The following is a 25,551-nucleotide window of genomic DNA, read 5'->3' as shown; positions in this document are numbered from 1 at the left end:
TTGCGTCACCATGGCGCCTAACTAGATTTTAATTTCACACTCAAACGTCTCTTTCAGCGCAGTGTGGCAGAGAAGAAAAACGCTTGAACACTTCACTCACATTTTCTAGGGTTCCATTTCGATCTTCGCTATGCAGAAGAAGCTAGCATTCCCAGTCTCCAAGAGCCTGGACCAATTCAAATCGTTGTACGGTTCCATTTCGGGAGCTTCCAAGCCATTACCTTCGCGTCCTTCTGTGGATACCGTTTCATCGGGGAGTTTTGCAAACCTGAAGCTCACAGCAGGTTTTGAACACAATTTCACTTCAATTATGTGATTTTCGGTATATTTTCCTCCTTATTCGGGAACGAAGATTATGTCGGAAATTCTTATTGTAACGTGACCATGCTTCATCGATTTGTTCATGTGTAGAGAAATTGGTGAAAGAGCAAGCTTCGGCGAAGACTGATCTTGAAAATGCGGTATGATGATACTTTCCTTTGTGAATGAGCTTGCGCTGTGTGGCGAGGATTGCACGCGCGTGAATTAAAGTGAATCATGCTTAGGGTTTCGTATTTGTTGTTTTATTGAGATGTTACTTTGTTGCTGTTCTCGGCAGAATGCTAAGCTTAAGAAGTCGCAGGAGTGTTTGCGTGCATTGGAAGAAAAATTGCAGAATGCTTTAAACGAAAATGCCAAGCTCAAGGTCAAGCAGAAGGAAGATGAGAAATTGTGGAAGGGATTGGAGTCTAAGTTCTCTTCTACTAAGACTTTATGTGATCAGCTTACGGAGACTTTACAGAAGTTGGCTGGTCTAGTTCAGGATGGTATGAATATTCAAGTTCCCTCTGTTTACTATTTGTTTTTGTTTTGTTTTTTCATTTGACTTTTCTTTTAACTGTTCTATTGGTTTATTTTGCTCATATAGCCGAAAAAGATAAGGAGACATTGGAAAATAAACTGTCAGCAAGTTCAGAAGCTCTTGATAGCTTGAGTAAACAGATGGATGATTTGTCTTTGAAGCTAGATTCTGCACAGGAAACAATTAGAACCCGTAAGTTCTTTTTAATTTACAGCTTCGGTAAAAAGAATTGAATTGAAACATAGGTTGGTTTGATATGTTGTATTTGTGATGTTCCGACATTTAATATCCATAATGCTCCCATAGGTAACATATGGTTATCCCTATTATAGGTGATAACGAGCTAGAGAAGCTTAAAGTTGCTTCAGAAGAAAAGGAGAAATTTCACAGGGATGAACATTGCAGAGTTGCCAATGTTATAGAAGAGAAAGGTGAGGACTATGCTGCAAATTGCAATTGTTTAGAATATATCTGGCTATGTTTAATGTTATATATCTTGGGATGTAGGATTGGCGGATTATATTGAAACAATTTCAGATGAGGTTGGTCATTACTAAATTAGTTTGGTCGTCGAGGGTCATGAGTTCAGTTTCTGTATCTGTTTATGTTTGTTGTGTGTTAATTTGGGTCATATTTTGAAATTGGAAAATCACATACTGCAATATCAATAAATTGTCTTCCTGGTTTGCATGTTTTATGCTTTAATCTTATTTGGTATTCGTACTTAGTTCTCATCTTTAATAGTCTTGATTTCTTGGAAATGGTACTGGCACTTATGTAGCTAATCTAAGGTTCCATTGCAACTCTTTTAGTAGAAGTTGTAATAATCTTCCATTTTGACTACATTTCAAATCAAGGTGTGTTGGTATGTCAGGGTAATAAAAAAGCTTTTGGGCATGCTTCTTTAAGGTAAGGGTAATTGCACTTGCAGCTGGTAATAAGATAAGAGGTATAGATCAAATCTATGGCTAGACTTCTATTTTTGTACTAAAATGAAGACTAGACTTCTATTTCTGTTTGACTTGTTATATCTATTTATTTATATTATGAACTTAATAGCTGTTTGATTATTAGCCAGACATTTCATCTTTCTGTCATTGCTATTAGGAAAAACCCTAGTCCAACATTGACTAGAGGTCGTACCAAAATGCAATACACAAGTGGGACAATCTTTATCTTAGAAGCTAGTTTTGTAAGGTTGAGTCATACCTAAAATATTATGTGAGATAGTACCAGAGCCTATCCTAAATCTATTAAAAGGGTCATTCATAATCTTATATGTGTATCAAGCCCAATAGTGATGTATATAAGTGGGGAAATCCTCACCTTGTATCAATTATGAAGGATTCAGTCAACTTCAAACCACTTTGTAACAATTGCACAGGTTTTATAACAAAGATACTATAATAATGATTTATGATGTAGAGTATTATATGCACTAATACATTTCATGTATGTTGAAGAATTGAAATCATTACAAGGTAACACACTTTGTAATTACAAAGTAACACACTTTGTAAGAATTGCACAGATTTTTAGCAAAGATGCTAGAATAATGATTTATAATGTATACTATTATATGCAGTAACACATTTATTGGATGTTGAAGAATGGAAATCATTACATATTTGAGACAGAAAAATCCATACAATGTTAAATGGTTGTAAGAATGATTTAAAACCCTGCGTGCCCTTACTGTGGGTGAACCACCGGCATAGGCAGATGATGGGAGGGGTGCAGGTGGGCCTCAGTCACTGCCCCTTTAAATTTTTCTAAATGTGTGATTGTGAGTGTGTATTTTATAAAAGAAAAGAAGAAAATACACTCTTGTAAGTTTAATGATTATAATGTAAAGCTTACTTCTTAATAGACATCTTGTGATTGTGATAGATAAGTTTTAGATATATATTCATGTTGGACACTGTATAGGTGCTCTGAATATTTTTAAATGCATTTTTTGTCATTCATCATGTCTAAAATAAGTCGTTTATTTTTTAAATAAAGAATTGTCTATTGTGATATCAATTTGTACGTTGCATTATAGTCATGTCATATCCAATGTCGTATAATCATATACGTATCCTGTGTTGCATCCATAATTATTGGTCAAAGTTTATTTACTTTCAACCTCTACATCAGAATTTCTCTGGATCTACAACTGGCCACAAGTAACTAATTACTTAATGCAAAATGTGTACTCAACAGCTTCTATATTATATATCTTAATAGGCTGTCAAGATGGAACCTTCCTATGCTTTTCAAACTAAAATGATAAAAGCAGATATAAAAGTAAATTCTGTTTCTGTTTGACTGAGAAGATATTGATAAGAATGTTTAAAATAACATTATTTGATTTTTAATGGAAGATTGTCTCATTCGAGATAATTGAGCAGCTTTCTTCTCACGTTATACATGGGCTAGTACTTTGTCTTTTGTATCACATCAAATTCATGCAATTTCAGGTTATTAGGTTTCAATTTTTTTCCTTTTCCTAGCTAAATCCTTATAATTCTCAACAGACTAGATATCCTATATCTTAAGTTTCTATTGATTCGAATTGTTGTATGGAAATTCACTTTGTTTGCAGATAACATGATAAGGAATTTAGAAGAAATGTTAACATCTAGTAGATTGGCTACAGAGAGTTTGAACTCAACTTTGGAAGAGGTCCATCTTCAGTTAAAAGTTAAACAAGATGAAATTTTGCGTCACATAACCAGTCAAGAGAAATTGGAGAAAGAAAAGAGTGATCTTCAATTGTTGAATGCTGGGCTTGCAGAAAAGCATGACATGTCACTTCACGTAATTGAAAACCTTAAAGAAACACTTCAGTCTTTGGCTGGAGATTTGTCAAATTTAGACAAAGAAAGCCTGAATCTTTTGAGCAAGTTCGATGAAATGAATTCACTCTATGCTTCTTGCTTCCAGTTGGTTCAGAAGGAGAGAGAAACTTTCTCAAAACATGCTCAATTCCAGTATAGTGAGCTTAATAATAAATTTGTAGTCTTGGAATTAGAAAAGAACGCAACTCAAATGAAAAGTTACGAGTTAAGCAAAACTGTGGATGAACTTCAGAAAGTTCAAGAATCTACTGTAGCCCAATTTACAGAGGACTCTCGAGTAGCTGCAGAGAGAATTCAAAGTTTGGTGTCAGAAACTGAGACTTTAATCTCAAAAAAGAAAGAAGCAGAGGTATTAATTTCCAAATTAGAAGAGAAAGTTGAACTTCTATTAGAAAGTTCTAGATCATCAGACAACCACGTGGTATGAAAGTTAATCTGGTTGAGTTAATTTCCTATTGACATACATTGTCGATTTCATTATTGAGGTATCTAATGCTTTGCAGCAAGACTTGCTGCTGAAGGTTTCAGCATTAGAGACTGAAAGCAAAGAAAATACCGAAAGACTGCAGGCAGAGATATTGAAGAAATCAGAGGAAATAGATACTTCGCAAAAGGAGAGAATAAAGCTAGAGAAGCATGCTGATTCTCTTGATCAAGAATTAATCCAGCTTCGTAATGCCCTGGAGGAAAAAGAACAGTGTGTTTTACATTGTAAGGAGCAGGAAAAGAAGCTACAAGATCAAATCACAGAGGTTTTGGAGCAAACGTATAGTGCAAATTGCATGTTCCTGACTGGTTTTTGTGTATTATTTATGTTTATTTTATGACTTTGCAGAACATATCATTGTTGACTGCTGTTGAAAGCAAACTTTCAGAAGCTAGAAAGCAATATGATCAAATGGTAGAGAATAAACAGTTAGAACTATCAAGGCATTTGAAAGAAATATCTCAGAGAAATGATCAGGTCTTGTACATATAGCTGGCTACCTACTATTGGTTCTGGACAAATAGTGCCCTAACTTTGCATGAAATCTTGATTATTTGAACAGGCTATCAATGACATTAAGAGGAAGTATGAATTGGAGAAGATGGAAATTGTGAATATGGAAAAAGACAAGGTTTGATATTATATCCTGGCATCTGTAAGATGTTATTTCAATTAACTTGTTTCTAACCAATTTTAACTTTCAGACAGACAACACTATTGCCGAAATTGAGGAAAGATGTGATAAAAAACTTGCAGAATGCAACGAGGAATCAAGGCAACAGTTGATGCGCATTCAGGAAGAACACACGTTGCTGGTAAGCATAGGAAAAGTGTTGAATTTTAAATTATTGGTTACTCAGAAGTAATCTGGCCTAGCATTTTCTGTTACATGCGATTCTAAGTGGTATGATTCGGGTTACATTTTTAATTAGTTTATGTTCTAATTAGTTAAAAATCCAATTTTTAAATAAACTAATTGTTGAGTCCGGAGAAAATATGTTGTTCAGTTACAAAAGGATATTGCAATCGTTACAAGTGTGCTATTGTAAAATACTAGAGATCTCTTTGTAATCGGTATATATGGATGTTTATGTGCTGTTTCATTTATTCAATTCAATAAAATCTTTTCTCTCATATACTTGAATTCTTTTAAAGTTGGTATTAGGACTTCTGATCTTGGGGTACTTCCTTTGCCGTCTTAGCTGCAATTTTAATTTTTTAGGGTTATTTTTGTGCACCTATTTATTTAGTTTATCTGGTTTGCCTAAAGTGCACCTAGTTTGTGTTTCACGAGTATTGTCATTGGCATCGCCACTCCCAAAGACACCAACTTGACCGACAACCACACCAAGAGATTGGCCTTCCTTCGATCTGACAGCTCCTGGAGTTGGGCCGCCATTGCAGCAGCCACGCGTCCACATGCGTGCGTGTTCCCCTTCTCTGTGTGTGTGTGGGTTTGACAGACCACCCATTTTCGGCGGGTGACGGCGCTACTTCCTTCACTGGAGTTAACATGAGATGACTGTTATAGACTTGCCCCTATTAAGAATCTTTGCCTCGGGTTTCGTATCTCTCCTTTCTAAAGGGCATTGTTCATGATTTTCTCTAAAAAGAAAAGGGTTTTAAGGAATCACTTCTTTGGTATGACAATTCCACTAAGTAATGCTTATTTTTCACATTTGCCTGATGATGATCGTTTTGATGGTCGAAGTTATTTCTAATGGGCTCAATTTATTAGGTGCACATTGAAGGGTATAGGTAGGTTCAACCATATTGAAAAGTTTAGGACAACAATGACTCAAATTATTATATGTGCATGTCAAATTTGGAAGATCTTGAAATTACGTTTCCTTGCTATAACACATCTATAAATGGAGTTAGAAAACAAGATCGTTAGTCCTAGATACTGTCCTCAGTGTCGCAAAATACACCGGAATATTAAAGGAAAGGATATGTGGATTTGATTGGACTAACATCTAGACATGGCAATGTTAGTGTGTATAAATATAAAACGGGTTGGCCGACCCATTTTAGCCCAACCCAATTTTGGTCAGATGAAAATGAATCCGGTTGGGCCAGTCCTTCTAGAGATAGCAGGCTGAGATTGGCAACCTGACCCGCCAATGGACGGGCTGGCCGTCAGTTTTGAATATCTTTTTACTTTTTGGACTTTTGTAGTTGACCGTGGTGGCTAGAAAATTAAAGAATTGCACCTAATGTAGTGATAGATTGTCGATACAGTGGCTGGAAAATGAGTCAACATCATAAAAACCTGCATAACATAATACACTCTACTTCTCATGCAATTCCAACATAATTCTCAGAACCAATTCTCAGAAAGCATCTGAACAAGTATTGCATTTCTCAGAACAACAGTTCTCCCCTGTAATGTAATTCCAACAGAATTCATCCCATAACTTACAAGTCCAAAGCACAAATAAGGTTCAAAGTTATATCACCAAAAAAAAGATAAGGTTCAAAGTTAATACACCAAATCACATGTAGAAGTCCAAAGCCAGATAGTAAGGTTCAAATTTACAACTATAATTCATCCAATTGAGATCCACCAACAATAAACTCATTCACCATGTTGTCCCATGTCCGGAATATTAGAAGCACCCAAGGTCGATGTCCCCTCCAATCTTCCATCTTTGTCAGCTGCTTCATCATGTTTTTAAAATATGACATGTATATGAAACAAAAAGTTATAATATCAAAATTGAGTTTTAATAATAGAAAAAAGATAATAGGATTTAAATTAGACAAATTACCATCACAAAAGCCATGCTTATAACTTGAAGTACAAATAATTGCTTCAACACATAGGCAACAATTGATTTCTATACTTATTTAGAATTTTTGATCCAATGCTGAATGAAGATTCATATGCAACTGTAGTAATCATGATATTTAGCAAATCCCTTGCCATCAATGACAATTCTGAAAAACGTTTACTATTACTCAACCATCCAAGAACATCCATTGATTCTGTAGTCAAGATCTAATGTTAGCTCATCCAAATATACATCTAGTTGATTCCTTCCCATTTTAACAACAACTTGAAGTTTGCGTTGTTTCATTTTGCTAACACGAGAAAAAAAAAATAGTTTATTTTACATCAAAAACAATAACTAAATTAGAAAGCTTGTACTATGCTTAGAAAACTTACATCAAAATGTGGGCGTTTGGTGGAAGCAGAAGATGATGAGATATTACTGCGCTTTACATCATTTGAAGTTGAACTCTTTGCAAAATATTGAGAGAAAAGCTTGTACAATTTGTCCTTCAACTTCTCTAACTTTGCTTCCCAACAAAGGGGATCAATTGGTTTATAACAATATCCTAATGTTTCCAACTTCACACTTGGGTCTAAAATAACACGAATGCAAGGACTGCACTATATTCCTCCCAATATTTATCAAATCTTACCATCATCCTTTCAGCCATATGTCTTATAACTCCATCTTCATCTTTTGCGCTTCCCATTAGAAGAGTTTGGATATTCCAAACCTGTAAAAAGTACAAGTTTAATGTATAGGATAACTTGAGACAGAAATCAAAGTTGTGATATCATAAAATGGCATCAAGAAACTACTAAATTTTTCCTGCTCTTTTCCATTTTGTTGGAGATGGAGAAAACTTCTAATTCTCAACAAGTAGGTGTAAACTTCGAAACACTCGTTGGTATTTAAGGGCACTTTGAAGCATAAAAAAAGTTGAGTTGCACCTTGTAGGATCATCTATAGACAAAGCACTTGAAGCATCAATACCCTCTACTTGCTCAATGCATTGCTTAGATTTTATAATTATACTCTTAGATCCTCTAACATAAAAATTCGTTTAACTTCTTAGACAACTCAAATCCAGTGTGAGGTGGAGGCAAATGGAAAAAGTTTAGAATTTTGCTACAGAACTTCCAATTACAATCAACATAATAGGCTGTCAAACATATGTAACCCTCTGTAGTACACGATATCCATAAATCAGAAGTTAAACACATCCTAGATGGAATGGGCAAAAACTTTTCCTTCAACAAGTTTTTTTCTCATGAAAATTCTCAAAACATCACTCTTAATGGTATTTCCGGAAACCCAAGCAGCATCCAGGTTCACATAAGTTATCCAACCTCTAAGTTCTTCATACTCAACAAATTTAAACGGTAAACCTTGTCGAATAGTTAGATTAGCACACAACTCACGGGATACCATTTGATCTATTTTTTTGGATTTCAACTTTTCTTGCACATCCATCATCATTTGACTCACATCTTCAAACTTAATTTTGTTACATTCGTCAACATGATGTTTTAAATAAGAAGTACCCTACATTTTACTCCCAACTATATATTTCTGATTACAACCATTACATTGTGCCATCTCTTTTCCATACAAGGCCAATCTTAGTAAAAAGTCAGCAGTTAGATGTTGTAGACTTTTCCTTTTCTTTATCACTTCAACACATTCCTTATCAACCATATTTTCAACCTCATCTTTCACTTTAGAACTATTGTCCTTGTCATGGACATCCCCACCAGGTTTAGTAACTGAATCGTCCATTATAGGTTGATACAAATGAAGGAAAAACAGCGGAGGGGCAAAGTAGGAAAATCCACCAGATTTATGCGAGGAAGAAGTGGAAACCCATCACTTAGGGACCCATAGGCGTACGTCCATGATTTTGTACTAATAGAAGGGTTGACGTGGCAGGTGTGAAAGAGTAAGGGTATCGTTTCTGTTCTTACTGGGACCAAACTGTATTCCGCAAACCTGTTGAAGGGCTCTTGTATCCGGTTGCAGGTGAATCTTCTCTTGCTCGGATGAACTTTGAGGACGGCACAGGGAGACCTGCAAAAGACACTCCAATGCCTAAGTTAGCATTGGTTATGTCAGAATCTCAGGAAATATATTAATGCGTAGTCAATGCATAGGATAACGTGCTATATATACCTTTTTACCTGTGGGTCCTATCTGTAATGGGCTTTGGAGGCCCAAATACCTCTTTACCTACTTCTAGATCCATGGCCATGGGTGAAAGTACCAATAAGCCCCTCTAGGGTTATTAGTGGACGGTTGTTGGTTATGAGTGTGGAGTGCTGCGTACCTTGAAAGGTGTCTTCTAGTATGCGGGACCCGGTACCCGGCCATATGGATCTGAAGGGTTGGCTACCTGGTGCCGCTTAGTTACTTTAAGTGGCCGCTGGCTGTGGGCTGCTAGTTCTGCGCTCTGGGAGGCCTTGGAGGGTGTTCCTAGTATGCGGAACTCGGTACCCGGCCTCGTGGATCTGAATGGTTGGCTACCTTTTGCCGCTTAGTTACCTTAGGTGGCCGCTGGCTGTGGGCTGCTGGTTCTGCGCCCTGCTGGTTCTGCGCCCTGGGAGGTTTTGGCACGAGGCATGCGGCCTAAGGAGTTGATGGTGGCCGTGTATGGTTTATAACTTAGAGTATGCAGTCCTTGGCAGGTTGCGTACTGTATATTATGTGCATTTGTGCTGGTTGATGGTATGATTGGGACATCAGCCCCCCAGTCTTGAGGAGCGTGGTGACGCATAGACAGAGTGCTTTGATGCATGGTGCGCACTTTGTGCTTGGGCCGCTATGTTTCTTCTTGTGTTTGCAATTTTCATTTGTGGCATTTGGTCATGTACCCTATGGATAGTTTCTTTAGAGGAGATAGGGAATTACAGAGGGAGGAGGGATTTTTGGCTTACGGACTTTTGGGAATAGAAAGACATAACTACTCTTTGGTTTTGGGTCTTTCTTCATTGATTGAATTTGGAAATATTCAATACGACAATAAATACTTTTATTTCCATTGTTTTCTCTATTACTCTACGTCTATACATAACAATTGGTATTCAGAGCAATGTTCTGAAAGTGCATGGTAATGATTGGTTGTGCAATGGAGCAACAATTGAAGTTATTTACGACTGGGTCTCTTGAGGGGTTGATGGATAGGGCCCTGTTGCTGGAAGAGAAGAATGTTGCTATACGCAAAGCGGGACTAATGAATTTAGAAAAGAAATTGTTGGAGAAGACCATGGGAGGGCATACTTGCAATTTCACTAGGTGGGAGAGGGAGGAGGAAATAAGGAGGAAACGAGCAGCAAGATGAATGAAGCTGATCAGGGGAGAAGAAACTCTTGAGTGAAGGGAAACTTTCTCAAGCGGAATTGAGAGAACGAAGTAGTAAGGGGCTCTGTTGTAAATGTGGAGAAACATGGGGTTGCAATCAAGTTTGCAAATTGAAACACTATCAATTTGTACTCATTGAAGGATCACAAGAGGAAGCGTCGGGAAGTAGTGAAGAAGAGGAAGATAAAGTAGAGCCTATGACCAACAAAGTATTGCAGATTCATTACAAAGCAAAGAAGGATTAACTTCTAATAGATCTTTCAAGGTGGAAGGTATGATTAAGGAAAAAAGGTGTAAATATTGGTGAATTGTGGTGCTTCGGCTAATTTCATTTCCAAGGAATTGGTTATGTAGCTCAACTTAAATGTACATGACACGTAAGATTATGAGGTGGGAGTAGGAAATGGAGACAAAAGGAAGGATCAGAGAATATACTTGGAAGTTGAAGTGCATAGAATCCCTATTGTGCAACATTTTTTCATCATGGAGTTAGGAGGGACAAATTTGGTGTTAGGGATGGATTGGTTGGCTAGCTTGGGGAATGTCAAGGCAAATTTCAAAAACTTGATTCTGAGTTGCGGAGATAAAGGTGAGAAGAAAAGTATGAGAGGGAGGGGATCCTTCACAATGCAAATCTCAAGCCTCTTGGAAGGCAATGGTGAAAGCTCTTACCAATCAAGGAGAAGGATATGTGTTGTACTGTCAAGCCAATATGCGCTCAAATTCAAAGGAAAGAGACCCTCTCAGCCTTGCTTGTACTCACAATGAATGTTTCTAGCTATCTATATTGACTGAAATGTCACTTGGGTGATTTTAATTGAATGCATGGTTGTATGAATTACTGCAAGGGTTCATTTGGGATTGAGGATGAACTGAAGCATGATATTTAAATTATAATTGTTGTGATATTATGTGCAGTTACGTATAAATTGAGTGTATGAAGACTTTAGAGGCATGAGTGACAATCTATATGTGCCAATTGATGAATAGGAATGAGACCTTAGGGAATTTAGGGTTTCTCGTAGGTGCAAGAGAATATGGGTCTTTACCTAGAAACTATTACACCACCTGGCGATACATGCTTGCCGCCAAGCGACAGTCGATGTCCAGCAGCTTTCGTGGCTGGCTGTTTTGGCATTGAGTTGGGGTTCAGTTGGGGTTAGTTCTGACTCACGAATATGGTATGATAGTAGAATGCGCAGAGTTATATTGTGGGTGTGTTAATGTATGAATTGAGGTTAGGTAATAATGTTAAACTTGATGTGGATGATATGCATGAAATGTGTAACATCCCAGTTGGATATTACTAATGTTTAATAATTTGATAATATAAAAAAACAAAACTACATTTATTATACTTTCTTTCCCAAAATGCAGGAAAATTAAAACCATACATCAATTGTCATAATAACAATAGTCGTAAATTAAAATCCAAGTTCTACAATTCCAAAAAAACTAATTATAAAACCAAGTTACAAAATAGTGAAAAAAAAACCATAATCTTAAAATTCCCATGTTGCCCTGCTCTGATCTATGTCTCACCAGAGCCACTTGCAACATCATCTGCTCTTGTGTAACAAATTACACGATCATCGCTAAACACAAGTAGATAAGGTGAGCTAACATATATAAATATATATAAAGCACAACTCAAAAGTACACACACTCATCAGAGAACTCCATCCTCTGATTCAACAAAGCATGGCCACCACCATGTTTATCCATGTTCTACATCTTTAGATGATAACCTTAAGATATCCTTGTATGTCACCACCTACAAGCCACAACTTGTAGAACACGTGAGGGAATCATGCTACTGACCACACTTCACAACGCCAGGTGGAGTTCCTAATACGAACCACAGTTTGTACTTTTGACACAAGATTAACACATCAATGACCACAACCTATGATTGCTTAATCGAGTGGAAACCCTTCGTACGAGCCACAACTCGCACACTCACACCGTTAACACACACCATTTCGAGCCACAACTCAAGGAATGTACAATGTTCATCCTCCATCCTGAGCCATAACTTAAGGGATGTAATTCCAAGACACAACTCAAGGAATGCCATGTGTTTATCCTCCATCCCGAGCCACAACTCAAGGAATGTCATTCTGAGCCACAACTCAAGGAATGCTCTAGCAAAGTCCTACATTAAGATATTACCCAAAGTCTTGTAGACCACTCACATCAAAAGCACATAAGCCCTTACCCCTGCATTATCGCCTAGTGTTGCAGTAGAGCCTTCAAGCAAAAGCCAATTGCAGATCACTTGGCGGAACCCATCTGCCGCCAAGCGCCAAGTGTCTCAAAATTGACTGCCTCTGTAGGTATTGCTTGGCGGGTCAAACCTCGTCGTCAAGCGCTACACCAGTACAACGAGTTTACTGGTTTAATTCCTGCAACATATTTCACACACCTCCTAACCCTTTCCATCTCACCTTAGCTCTCTAAGTTTAGTAATCCAATCATGCACTACTCATAGTTCACCTTCACAACACCACTACCTAACCATGAACTATACATTCATCCAAGATACCTATGGTCTAGTTAGGTACTGTCCAAGCTGCTTCCAATCATCAAATCTCACCTACTATGGATCAATTTGCTAAGTGTGGGTATCATCTCATGTACTATGACAAATGCCATTTATCCTCTAATCACACCATAAACGTAGACAAGTCTTACAAGTAACTAATACCATGTTAGGTTATGCAACCACTCATTCACAGTCCTGGTGCAACTAACCTCATATGTACCTCCTTTTCATCACTCTTCCTCCAAAACCCAACCCTATCCATTTTGACTCCAACAAAATCCAACCCCACAATTGCACCTCACAACGTAGTACAATTTTCAATGTACTGGCGCCCGACAACAGGCCCCATGCCACCAGTCAGTGCATACCATTCTAGGAAAATCCCAAAATTTTCCAACACCTACAAAGCCAAAAAAATTTCCAATTTCATTTCTTTGCGTATTTCTACAACTCCACAAGTAATCACGCTTAGAGTTGTACAATTACTCAACATAAACAATATCCAGTAACATTTCTAGTGCCAACCAAACAACGATTAATCAGAACATCAAAAACCCCAAATTTCCAAACCCTAAAAGAAAGTTCATAAAATTTCTCCCAATGAACTTCCAATCACAGCGTAATTCAACTGTTACTGGCATCTAGTAATCAACCAATAGATAAAGCTCAATTTTCCCCGATCAGAATCAACCCAGAAACCCCAAAACACCAAGATCAAGTCAATTTGGCTCGCGTCGCCTGGCGGGTGTTTATAACGTCCTAGCCGAAAATTACTTGTTTAAAATTAAAATAATAAAATTTATTGTAAATATGCCTTTATTATAAAAATTCTTTCCCAAAAATTTGGGAAATTTTAAACTTTAGTTTATGCGCGCCAAAATTTAAAATCCATCAATACGTCTAACGCTTACAAATGTAAAGTAATACATAATAACTTATGACAAAATAGTCCATAAAATCCATAAAGAAAAACTCATGTAAAAACTCCCATAGTTGGCCCCACTCCGATTCTAAGCATCCAGGTGCTCACCTGCATCAACATCTACTCCCATATAATAAGTTACATGATCATCGTCAATCATAAACAAATAGGGTGAGCTCAAATAAAAGGAAATACAATATAAATTAAAATTACAATTTCAAACCCATGACCCTTGTTAGAACCTCAATCCTTAATCTTTGACTTCAACATCTTCCGTTAGACGCCTCTTGATTCTACACCTTCTGATGATTATATTGATCAATCTTTGCTGTCACGAGTGTCTACTTGCCCCTTCGACTACAAGCCACCACCTAATAGTCCACACACGGGAATAAATTTGCCACGACCACGATCTACGACAGCAAATAGAGTTCCCCAATATGAACCGCAATTTGTATTTGTCCCAAGACTACCAAACTCGTCAAATAACACCGAGAAGGGCAATCTTCTAGACCCATCCGTACGAGCCACGATCTCACACACTCCACTAGACTTCCAAAACCACCAGGCTACAACCTCGAGTGACCACATGTTACCCTAATACAAGTTACACTCGTAATTGGGCCCTAACAAAGCATCGCATCAAGACCTCCATCCAAAGCCGTGTAGAATCCTCCTCGCAATCCAACTTTACACCCAAAACTGTCTGGCATATCACTCACATCGCTAGGCGGAAATTGGTTCCAGACCACCTGACGAACACCTTACGTCGCCATAGCAAGTTCCAAAGATCCCCAAGCACTCAACATACAATCCCTAACATCAAATATGCTTATCTAGTCATAATCACATGACTGGATCACAATCTAACACAATCACATACATCATGAATTCATTACACCGTCATTTAAGGTTTGACAACAATCTCTTACACATTTTATTTTATCAATTAATCATGCCATATTGAATTTAACTCTAATACAGTTTCTACAACATTCTATTCATTCCAAATGCATTATACCAAGCCCACAATTTATCGTCACTACATGATCATGCACTTTAAAGACTTCCAAACCAGCAATCATGCATATCATATATCTCTAGCTATAGACATGCAAACTAAGATCACACCGTTCAAACTAAAGAACAACATATTATGAACCCTCTGTCAACAATGCAGCTAAATCAAATGGTTCAAGAATTGGGAAACACAGTTTTACAAAAACTGCGCAAACTAGAAAAATCGTAGTCGCCCAACTACTAGATCTTGTCGCCCAGCGAAACAAGACCAGAGACCTAGAGCCTAATGGTAGAAAACCACCGCTCGACGGTCCCTATTGGGCGAAAAATCTGAAAAAAAATCATTTTTCCTAAAAAGAGACCTATTTCACACATTCCAAGCATCCAAATACGCGATCCAATCATGCAATTGCTCGAACATTCAATCAATCATACGTCCAACATTCATACATCTCATTCAACGCTTCACGGTTCTAATATTGAATGCATTATCTAAGGTAAGTTTCTTAAACCCAAAAGGAACTACTCATTCTCATGCCCCCCCCTCTTCACGTAAGTCCATCACCCAAGCCTATAAAACAATTAGCATGCACTCTTAGAAGCATTGCACCCCTCACAAGACGTAAAAAAATAGGGAAGAATATAGATTTTAAAAACATGCACTTTAAGCAACCTACACCCATCAACCAAAGAAAATGTGAATGGAATTGCAACAGTACAAAGTGACCCCATAAGGAAAAACAATAGATGTTACTTTTCTTCCAACTTAACCATGGTCTGCACCTTCAACATTAAATCATAAATGCCCCAAAAGTGGGCAACATATCAAAGAGGAAATAAATAAAAGGCACCAATTAGGTTCACGTGTGTAGGCACCAAAGAGAGAGACAAAAACGTGCTCACTATCATGCACCACTACAAATGTAAAAGCAAAGAGAAATTTAGGCATGTGAAGAAAAGGAAACGTGAACACTTTGTGGAACCTACGGTGAACATAAAATTTAAAAAAAGGAAACCCTATTACACCAATCTTATACCAACTACTCTTCACCATGGTTTGATATGAAACAACAAAAACATTGAAACCAACGCTCGTGAATTGACTATTAGCCATCCCCAAGCTTCATTCTCGTATACACCCCGTGCAAGCCCCAACATTTCTCTACAGATCCTTGCACCTAACCACGTGCGAAAAACCAAAGGAAAAGAAAACAACATTCCTCTATCAAACCCAACTACAACAATGTGACCAATGGATGAAAACCTCCCAAAACACCTTTTTTGTGAAATCTCTACACCCCACACTCTCTTTCCACCGTTGCAATCATTGCAACGCGTTTGGTTTGGGACTACGATTGGCTTATTACACATGAATGGGGAGAGATAACCCCATGGTATACATAACATCAATAAGTTATGATTAATAATCAAAGCATTAAAAAAACTAACAACAAACATGCTACAACAAGAAAGGACCCGCCGTGGTGTGTTAGGCTATAGAAATCCAGTAAAACTGATTCCTCCTCTAGTGTCTTGAAACATCACGCGACCATGAAGAAATATTAGTTAATGGCACACACATGCATTAAGGTGAAGGCTCACAATTGTTTGGGTTGAAAATCAGAGAAAGGAAACAGAATAAAGCAATGACACACTACACCGAGAGATCAAACCAATTTTGAAACTAATGAAAATACTCACACATGCTTTTCAAAGTTTCCATATCTATCAATACGAACTTGAAAACAGAAAAGAAAGACAAAATAAAGCTTCCCCTAACTTGGAAATCCTACTAAAACTTTGATCTTCTAATGTTCCTCTTTGCTCCAAATTTGATCTCCCCTCTTGAGACCTTTTTCCAACCATCTAACACTCTCCTCACTCACTTTTTAGGGTCCTAAACTTCCTTAGTGGCAGCCACACAAATTTTGTTATTCTCTCTCTCTTTTAATTGGTTCATCATAGCTAATTATTTCAAATTACTCTCCTTGTCTACGTCCAGGTTCATAGTACTTACCTTCAGCTTTTCATCTTCTCACATTTATCCCCAAGCCAAAAAAAAAATATAAAATAATATGATTTTTAGTCTAGTCAATGCACAACCATTCAACCAATTTATGTTTCATGATAATTCTTACACATCTAGGATTGTATTATCACATACTATGGTCAAGCATATTTGCAAAACAATAAACAATTAATTTAACAAATAATTGGCATAGTTAAGACTCAAGCCTAAGTCCTCTCCCATAACTAAGTACTCTCAACCACTTGAGCTAATACTATTCCACATCATAAAAGTCAGCATTTAATGCCATAAAGGTTTCCACTACCCACATTTATTAATTAATTATTTATTTAATTATTTAAATTCCTCGGGTCTTACAGTGTTCATCGCCACTAGACAGTTCATACAGAAACCCAGAAAACTGGGTGAGAAGGGTTCATAAAGGCAATTCCTACCAGGAACCCATAAAAACATATGGAATTTACATGAGTCGCCTGGTGGCTTTGAAGTTCCGCCAAGCAATTTCTGAAAAATTTCCAAAAACGCGAAATTGCACAATTTAAGCAGTATTTAACATCCAATTATACATACTAACATGCAAAAGAATAATACGAATCTAAATTCATAGAGTCCAATTCCCCTAACCTAGATTCCTTGCTTAACCTTGATGATCCTAGAGCTTCTTCTTGCTCCACAATGGCCTACCCTTACTCCTTCCACGATTAACCCGCCCTCTCTCTCTAGAACACAATGGTGGCTCTCTCCCTCAATTGACCTCTTAATTATGCCTTAATGATGGTTAATGTTAAAAAAAATGAATTTCAATAAATCATAAGTATAATTGCCATTCAAAAACCATTATTTGATGTTTTTCCAGCCCTTCTATCTGCTTCTTAAGACAACTAGGGTTTTTGACTCATCTAATTATTTAAATGTCTCAAGTCTAAAATGGTTAGTTGTTGAAGTATGTTTGAGTTATCTCATGTGCATCATTTAATTACTAGACTGATGGGTGCTGATAGTATGACTCGCACTTGATAAAATTCAAGCATGGGGATGGTCTAGTTATGAATGGTATATATTTACATGTGTGGATGCATACTTAATGTTGTAGTTATGTGGCTATGTAACTGAGTGCAATTGAGATATATGAATGTGTATGAAATGTTTTGGATGGTATGTCTGGGTATTGAGGTTCACTAGAACCTACTCGAGGTGCTAAAACCAGTAGCTTTCATACTACTGGTGTTACGCCTAACGGTATTCAGTTTATTACAAAGCGATAAACGTATCAGGGAGGTCTGACCGAGAGGTGGCGCCTAACGATACTCTAAGACTGCCACGCGAGGGCAAAGCAAGTGACCTAGCGCCTAACGGAAAGAACTGGGTCGTTAGGCGGTCAGGGGAAACATGTGGTCTAAGTCAATTTTAGTTGGCTGGCGCCTAACGACACTGAAAGGACCGCTAGATGGTCTGTAGCTTGACTTTGCTTGGCGACGTGCTAGGCGATGTTCCAAGTGTAAGGGGATGTCACCTTAGAACCGTATCTTTTCTCAACTTGAAATCACTAGTTTGATTAGTACCTAGCAGATCTATAATACTTCTCAAACTAGGATTGTCCAATTTTCCTTTTCCTAACCATTTTCAGAAACTCACTAATTCTAATCAAGTGACTACACTAATGAAATCTTCTCACAACTTCACTTCCCAGCTCAAATTCTTATACTTATCCACCAACTCTTACCTTTTCCAACCAAGGACTTGAAATCCCTTTTCTGGTTAAGCATTTATTCTCACTTCAAGGTTGGCACCCTAACTTAAAATCATAGCTTAGATAATCTTCTTCTTTTCATGTTCAACTTCTTATGTGCAACTCGACACTTCTAGCTTTGGATGATCACTAAACACCTTTAACTAATCGACCTAAGAATGACACCTTTGTTGGTTTAGAAAACTCCCTACCGCATCAACCATCAGGTCATGAGTAAGATAGCTCTTCCCATGCATCTCCTACTATTGGGAAACATAACCTACCACCATTTCGTTGTGCTACTATGATCCACACATAAATTGACTTCTTTGTTTGCTAAAAAGGATGATCCTTTCGTGTCTATTGTGAAAAAGAAACGAGCACCCTTGAAAAACCTTCCTCAAAACTTTCATAAACCTTGTAAGATGTAACACCTTAGGCAGATATTACTTGGTAAAGCAAAATATAATAAAAAAAAATTATCTGATACCATTTCCAAGCGCAGAAAAATTTACAACTTTAACGATTCACTTAAAATAACAATCCATAATTCACAATTCAACTATTACAAGTTAAAAATCCAAAACCAAATTAATATAAAATAATAAAACATTCCAAATCATAATTCTTTAGTAAAATTCCCCAAGTTAGCCCTCACTCTAACTCTATGTCTCTCCACCATCACCTGAAATAACATTTGTTATTGTGTGACAAGTCACATTATCATCGCCAATCACAAACATAAAGGATGAGCTAAACAAAAGAATAAACATACACAAATAACATTAAAATCTCACCCAAAAGATTTAACTTCACTTGACAAGATCCACATGCTTAGAGACCTTATATCACAAGATAAATATGAAATCATAGTCTCATAAACTGTATGAGACTAGGATATCCAACCACATCATGCACATACTCAACCATGGATTCAAGGATATCATATGCTTCTACGAACATGCCGCTCGTAGTCGAACCTCTATGAACCTCCCTGCTCGTAGTCCAACCTCTACGAATCTCCCCGCTTGTAGTCTAACACGCGTGAACATATCCAATTACGAACCTCCCCGCTCGTAAAACCCTTAAGTGTGAGCAAAGAACATATGAACCTCCCTACTCCTATTCACACAAGAGTACCACCAATATGAACCTCCCCGTCCGTATTAATCACGCGTTCAAACTCAATTAAGAACCTCCCCACTTGTAATACATTAGAGCATATGCTAGACCTAAGGCCATCATAACTAGGCATGCAAAACGCACCAAATGCCCAAACTACCACTAGACCATTTGATGGACGTCCTTGGAGTAGGAAAGGAAGAAAATCCATGGAGAATGATGAGAAGGAGATGGAGTGCAGCGGATTTTGGAGAATTAGAGGAAAGTAGCTCTCAGAAATGGAGAATTTGGTGAAGATGAAGAGTAGAAATGGAGCTATGGTATGGAAGGTAGCTAGAGGAGATGAAGGAGCAGGTTAGCCATGTATGCTCTCAAATTAATAGAAGTGTGAAGTGATCTCAAACACTAGCATCTATTAGCAATTCAAGAGTAACCATTACAATATTTGAGTGGCGTTATTTATAGGCACATGGCCGGCCAAATGAAGAGAAAATGCAACAAAGATGAAATGCAAATGTAGCTTGGAGAAGAAGCTTGATTGGAGACCATGTGATGTAGTAGATGAGTCTTGATGATGCCAAGTGGCATATCACACTCTCCTAGCCCAAGTCACACGCATCATGCTTCCATCACATGCTCCTTGCTTAGTTCATGCTTTGCTTGCATCCAAATGGAGAGTCACTAAAGTAATTCTCGGCCAAAGGTAGCAAATTGGACTCGGCCCAATTGATTTCAAAAAGTGTTCTAACTTTTATTGAAAACAAAGCCTAAAAATGGCCCAATTTAAATCTAGACTACTTCCTTCATACATAATCTCATATTTTAGAGATTTCTTTAGTCCATGTGAATAATGTAAAAATCTCATGATTGACTTGATCATCTTGTGATAGGCCCATATGAATCTTTCTCATCATGCTTCTAGTGATTGGGCCTTGATGTGGGCTTGAGCTTGTTGATGCATTTGAGGTTGGGCTTATTGGGGTCACATCATCCCCTCCCCCTTAAAGAGGATTTGCCCTCAAATCTTGGTGGTCACCCTCTGCATCAAAAATACCTACAAAAAGATCCAAATCAGTAATGTTGAAAGTAGGATGCACACCATATTCCGGAGGAAGATCCAATTGATAAGCATTATTATTGATCTTCTTGATGATTTGGAATGGACCATCACCTCGGGGACTAAGTTTGGATTTTCTTATATTAGGAAATCTTTCCTTCCTTAAGTGCAACCAAACTAAATCTCCTTCATTAAAAGACTGAACTCTCTTGCCCTTGTTTTTAGAATAAGCAATCTTGTCAACTTGGGCTTGAATTTGGTGTTTAACCTTCTCATGAAAATCTTTTATGAACTTGGACTTAGAAACCCCTTCTTTATGAACAAAATCAAAAGAAGTTGGAAGAGGTAATAAGTCCAATGCTGTGAGAGGGTTAAAACCATAAACTACCTCAAAGGGTGAGAGTTTGGTGGTGCTATGGACCACTCTATTGTAAACAAATTCAATATGGGAAAGATACTCATCCCAAGATTTATGATTCCCCTTAAGCAAAACCCTAAGCAATGTGGAAAGGGATCTATTGACTACCTCGGTTTACCCATCAGTTTGTGGGTGACAAGAGGTAGAGAAAGAAAGTTTTGTTCCTAGCCTAGACCACAAGGTCCTCCAAAAATGGCTTAGGAATTTAGCATCCCTATCAGACACAATTGTTTTGGGTAAACCAGAGAGGCGAACCACTTCTCTAAAGAACAACCTTGCTATGTTGCTAGCATCATCTACTTTGTGGCATGGTATAAAATGTGCCATTTTAGAAAAACGGTCCACTACCACAAATATAGAGTCAACACCCCTAGAAGTCCTTGGAAGCCCTAGGACAAAATCCATACTTATATCCTTCCAAGGGGTGGAAGCAACTGGCAAAGAAGTATACATCCCTGCAGGCATTGCGCTAGACTTAGCATGCAAACAATTCAAACAACTAGCACAATAGTTTTGTATTTCCCTTTTCATATGGGGCGAAAAGAATTTCTCCTTAAGGATGGCCAAAGTTTTGGCGACCCCAAAGTGACCCATAAGTCTCCCCTCATGCATTTCTTTGATCACAAGTTTTCTATGAGAACCTAGAGGAATACATAGGCGGCCTTCTTTGAAAAGACATCCATTTGAGAGATAAAAGCCGCCTTGGGACTTAGTGAGACAATCATGATAAATGGTAGCAAAGAAGGGATCATGAATATATAATTCACATATGTTGTCAAATCCAAGAATTTGGGACCCAAGCTTGGCTAAGAGAGTATATCTCCTTGATAGTGCATCAGCCACTACATTAGCTTTCCCTTTCTTGTACTTGATAACATAAGGGAATTGTTCCAAGTACTCAACCCACTTTGCATGCCTTTTATTCAATTTGTGTTGGCTCTTCAAATACTTGAGAGTTTCATGATCACTATGGATAATAAACTCTTTTGTCACAAGATAATGTTCCCAAGTATGAAGAGCTCGCACAAGAGCATATAGCTCTTTGTCATAGGTGGGATAGTTGCGAGAAGGACCATTTAGTTTTTCACTAAAATAGGCAATTGGATGGCCTTCTTGTAACAAAACCGCACCTATTCCCACCCCAGAAGCATCACATTCTAGCTCAAAAGTTTTCTCAAAGTTTGGAAGAGCAAGAATGGGAGCTTGGGTGAGCCTAGTCTTGATATCATCAAAAGCCTTTTGTTATCTTTCACCCCACTCAAAAGATATGTCTTTCTTAACAAGTTCATTGAGGGGTGAAGCAATGGTGGAGAAGTTGGGGATAAATCTTCTATAAAAACTTGCTAATCCATGAAAACTTCTAATGTCCCCAACATTCTTTGGCATAGGCCATTCTTGGATGGCCTTGATTTTTGCGGGGTCAACATGCACCCCACTCTTATTGACCACAAATCCCAAAAAGATGACACTCTCTACACAGAAAGTGCAGTTGTCAATGTTAGCATAGAGTTGGTGGTCTCGGAGAAGAGATAACACAACTCTAAGATGACCCACATGAAGCTTAGAACTTGTACTATACACAAAAATATCATCAAAATAGACAACAATAAACTTGCCTATACAATCTCGCAAGACATGATTCATTAGGCGCATGAATGTACTAGGAGCATTGGTTAGACCAAAGGGCATGACTAACCATTCATATAGACCAAATTTTGTATTGAAAGCAGTTTTCCACTCATCACCTTTTTGAATACGAATTTGGTGGTAACCACTTTTGAGGTCTATTTTTGAAAATATTTGTGCTCCATGTAATTCATCAAACATATCATCTAGTCTTGGGATTGGGTGCCTATATTTTATGGTGATGTTGTTGATAGCCCTACAATCACAGCACATACGCCACTTTCCATCTTTCTTGGGTACCAACAACACAGGCACAACACAAGGACTTAAACTTTTTTGAACCCATCCCTTGTCTAGCAAATCATTCACTTAAGTTTCTATCTCCTTGGTCTCAATTGTGTTTGTCCTATAGGCGGGTCTATTAGGAAGACTTGCCCCTAGGACAAAATCAATTTGGTGCTCAATCCCTCTAAAAGGTGGGAGACCATGAGGGCCATCCTTTGGAAAAATATCTTGAAATTTATGAAGGAGAGCACGAATGGAAGGAGGTAGATCCTTAAGAGAAGGATGTTCAAGACAAGTAAGGATTGCTTGACAAAGTAAGAGGAAGGGAGGTTGCTCATTATGAAGAGTGTGCAAAAGAGTTTTATGAGTTAAAAGAACTTCATGAGCAACATCCTTAGAAGAAGAAACTTCCTCTACCTTTGTCTTGTCCTTAAAATCTTTAGAAGCATTAGAGTTCTTGGAACTCTCTTCCTCTCTCCTAGCTCGCATTTGAACTTGATCACTAGCAACTTGGCTAGGAGTGAGGGGATGCAACACAAAAGTTTTTGAATGATGTTGGAGGGTGATCTCATTGGTGTGGCCATTGTGTAAGGTTTTATGATCAAATTTCCAAGGCCTCCCCAAGAGAATATGGCAAGCTTCCATTGGGATTACATCACATAAAACTTTATCTTTAAATTTCCCAATGGAGAACTTGACTTTCACTTGATGTTCAACTTTGAGATCTCCATCTTCATTAAGCCAATGAAGTTTGTAAGGTTTGGGATGGGGTAACAAAGTCAAATTCAACTTCTCAACCAATCTTGTGCTACAACAATTGCAACAAGACCCACTATCAATGATCAAAGAACAAGTGTTTTTCAAAACCTCACATCTTGTGTGGAATATATTTGCTCTTTGATCATTGAGAGGAATGCTAGGTTGGTTATTGAGAAGCCTCCTAATCATCAAAAGTTTCCCTTCATTTGGATATGAATGTTCTTGAGAATCATTAGAATGAGAAATGTCGGAGTCACTTGAAGATGACTCCTCTTGGCTAGTGTAGAGGTCTTTGCCCTTAAGCACAATGGTACGTTTGGTAGGGCATTGAGCGGCCACATGACCTCTACCTAGACACTTGAAACATTTGATGTCACTACCTCTTTTGTTGGTGGAGGATTCACCCTTATCACTTACCTTTGTAAGGCTCTTATGAGTGGACTCTTTTTCTTTTAAAAAATCTTTCTTTTGAAAATCACTTTTAGAAAAAGAGGGAGAATCCTTGCGAGAAGGACGTCTCAAAAGTTGTTGCTCCACCTTAATGCTCATTTGAACAAGATCATTAAAATTGCGGTAGGGGAGCAACTCAACTTTATCTCTTATGTTGTAATTGAGTCCACTTAAGAACCTAGCAATGGTAAGTTCCTCTTCTTCTTCAATTCCGGCTCTCATGATGTAGAGCTCCATCTTTTATCTATACTCTTCTATAGACATAGATCTTTGTTGGAGCCTTTGGAGCTTGTCCAAAAGCTCTCTTTTGTAGTAGGAGGGAACATGGCGGGCATGAAGGGCTTCCTTAAGATCATTCCAATACTCAATATCATGTAGCCCTTTTCTCCTTCTTTGGAGGACTAAGGAAGTCCACCAATTAAGAGCATGCCCTTGAAAGCTAAGAGTAACTAGAGACACACGCCTCTCTTCCTCCACAACATGACTTTCAAACAATTGTTCTACTTTGGCAACCCAATCAAGAAAAACCTCAACATTATCCTTTCCATAGAAATGAGGCAAATCAATTTTGACTTCCTTTGGGTGAGGAGGTATGCGCCTTTGCCTTCTTACACGAGGCGATTGTCTAAGGTTAATGCGCTATCTTCCTCCTCTTCAAAATCATACTCATGCCTTGAATGGGCACGAGAAGGCCTAGGAGAGACACGGGTATTATGGTTGGGAGGGGTAAGTTGATTGGCAATTAATTGAAGATTGGCTTGCATGGAAGCCATTTGAATTTTAAGGTCCCTAACCTCTTGAGAGAGATTATTTAGGACTCTAGGATCAACCTCAACCTCCTCATCACCACTTGTGTGGAGGTTGTTTTCATCATGTTGTTGATGATGGGTACTAGCACGAGTAGCCCTTCGAGTGCTCATGGTGATTGAAAGAACTTAGAACTTTAACCAAATGGTGAAAGAAGAAACCAAGCACAAGGAGACCTCCAGGTTAGGCGAGGTGAGTCTAAAAGACTTCTTAAGTACCAAGGCCAATCCTTGCCAAGATGTACTTGCAAAAGGTTTCAAAGATCACACAATTGTTTAAGGCTAAGTAAATAGAATCACTTGAGACACTAAGCACAAACAAACACAAACAAGACTCAAAGAAAAGAAAAGACTAACACTAAAAACGGACCCCTAAATGGCAAAAATTTTAGAGACTTTGGTCTCACAAATTTAAACCACTAAGCGTCTAACTATGCGGCCTAAAAGCAAGATGAGAAAGCACTTAGAACTTTCAACACAC

The 25,551-nt window shown here is 37.9% G+C and overlaps 1 protein-coding gene and 1 long non-coding RNA gene across 2 annotated transcripts; one reads left to right on the top strand and one right to left on the bottom strand.

Moving 5' to 3' along the window:
• Positions 1–6,331, top strand: LOC146884330 (synaptonemal complex protein 2-like). The gene is made up of 11 exons (XM_085665332.1): positions 1–284; positions 412–461; positions 599–806; positions 908–1,033; positions 1,174–1,272; positions 3,429–4,105; positions 4,188–4,436; positions 4,520–4,648; positions 4,734–4,802; positions 4,876–4,986; positions 5,451–6,331. The coding sequence occupies exons 1-11, from the start codon at positions 131–133 to the stop codon at positions 5,544–5,546; spliced, it is 1,968 nt and encodes a 655-aa protein (XP_085521458.1). The 5' UTR covers positions 1–130; the 3' UTR covers positions 5,547–6,331.
• Positions 6,332–6,557: 226 nt separating this feature from the next.
• Positions 6,558–12,454, bottom strand: LOC146884329 (uncharacterized). Its single transcript, XR_014984017.1, has 2 exons — positions 7,341–12,454; positions 6,558–6,829 (listed from the first exon to the last, which is right to left on the bottom strand). It is a non-coding gene; the product is annotated as an uncharacterized LOC146884329 (long non-coding RNA).
• Between the last annotated feature and the right edge of the window lie 13,097 nt (positions 12,455–25,551).

This window comes from Vigna unguiculata, chromosome 8, assembly GCF_037176805.1.
Source record: "Vigna unguiculata cultivar grain cowpea cultivar isolate G323 ecotype 2 chromosome 8, ASM3717680v1, whole genome shotgun sequence".
NCBI classification, from domain to species: Eukaryota; Viridiplantae; Streptophyta; class Magnoliopsida; order Fabales; family Fabaceae; genus Vigna; species Vigna unguiculata.
The sequence above is the reverse complement of the archived record's forward strand: the minus strand, read 5'-3'. Positions and strand labels throughout refer to the sequence as shown.

Bases quoted from the DNA above. Each gene is read 5' to 3' on its own strand.
- LOC146884330 (XM_085665332.1), top strand. From the start codon at position 131: ATGCAGAAGAAGCTAGCATTCCCAGTCTCCAAGAGCCTGGACCAATTC. The intron at 285-411 runs GTTTTGAACACA...GTTCATGTGTAG, and splicing joins AAACCTGAAGCTCACAGCAG to AGAAATTGGTGAAAGAGCAA. The intron at 4,649-4,733 runs GTCTTGTACATA...TTATTTGAACAG, and splicing joins TATCTCAGAGAAATGATCAG to GCTATCAATGACATTAAGAG.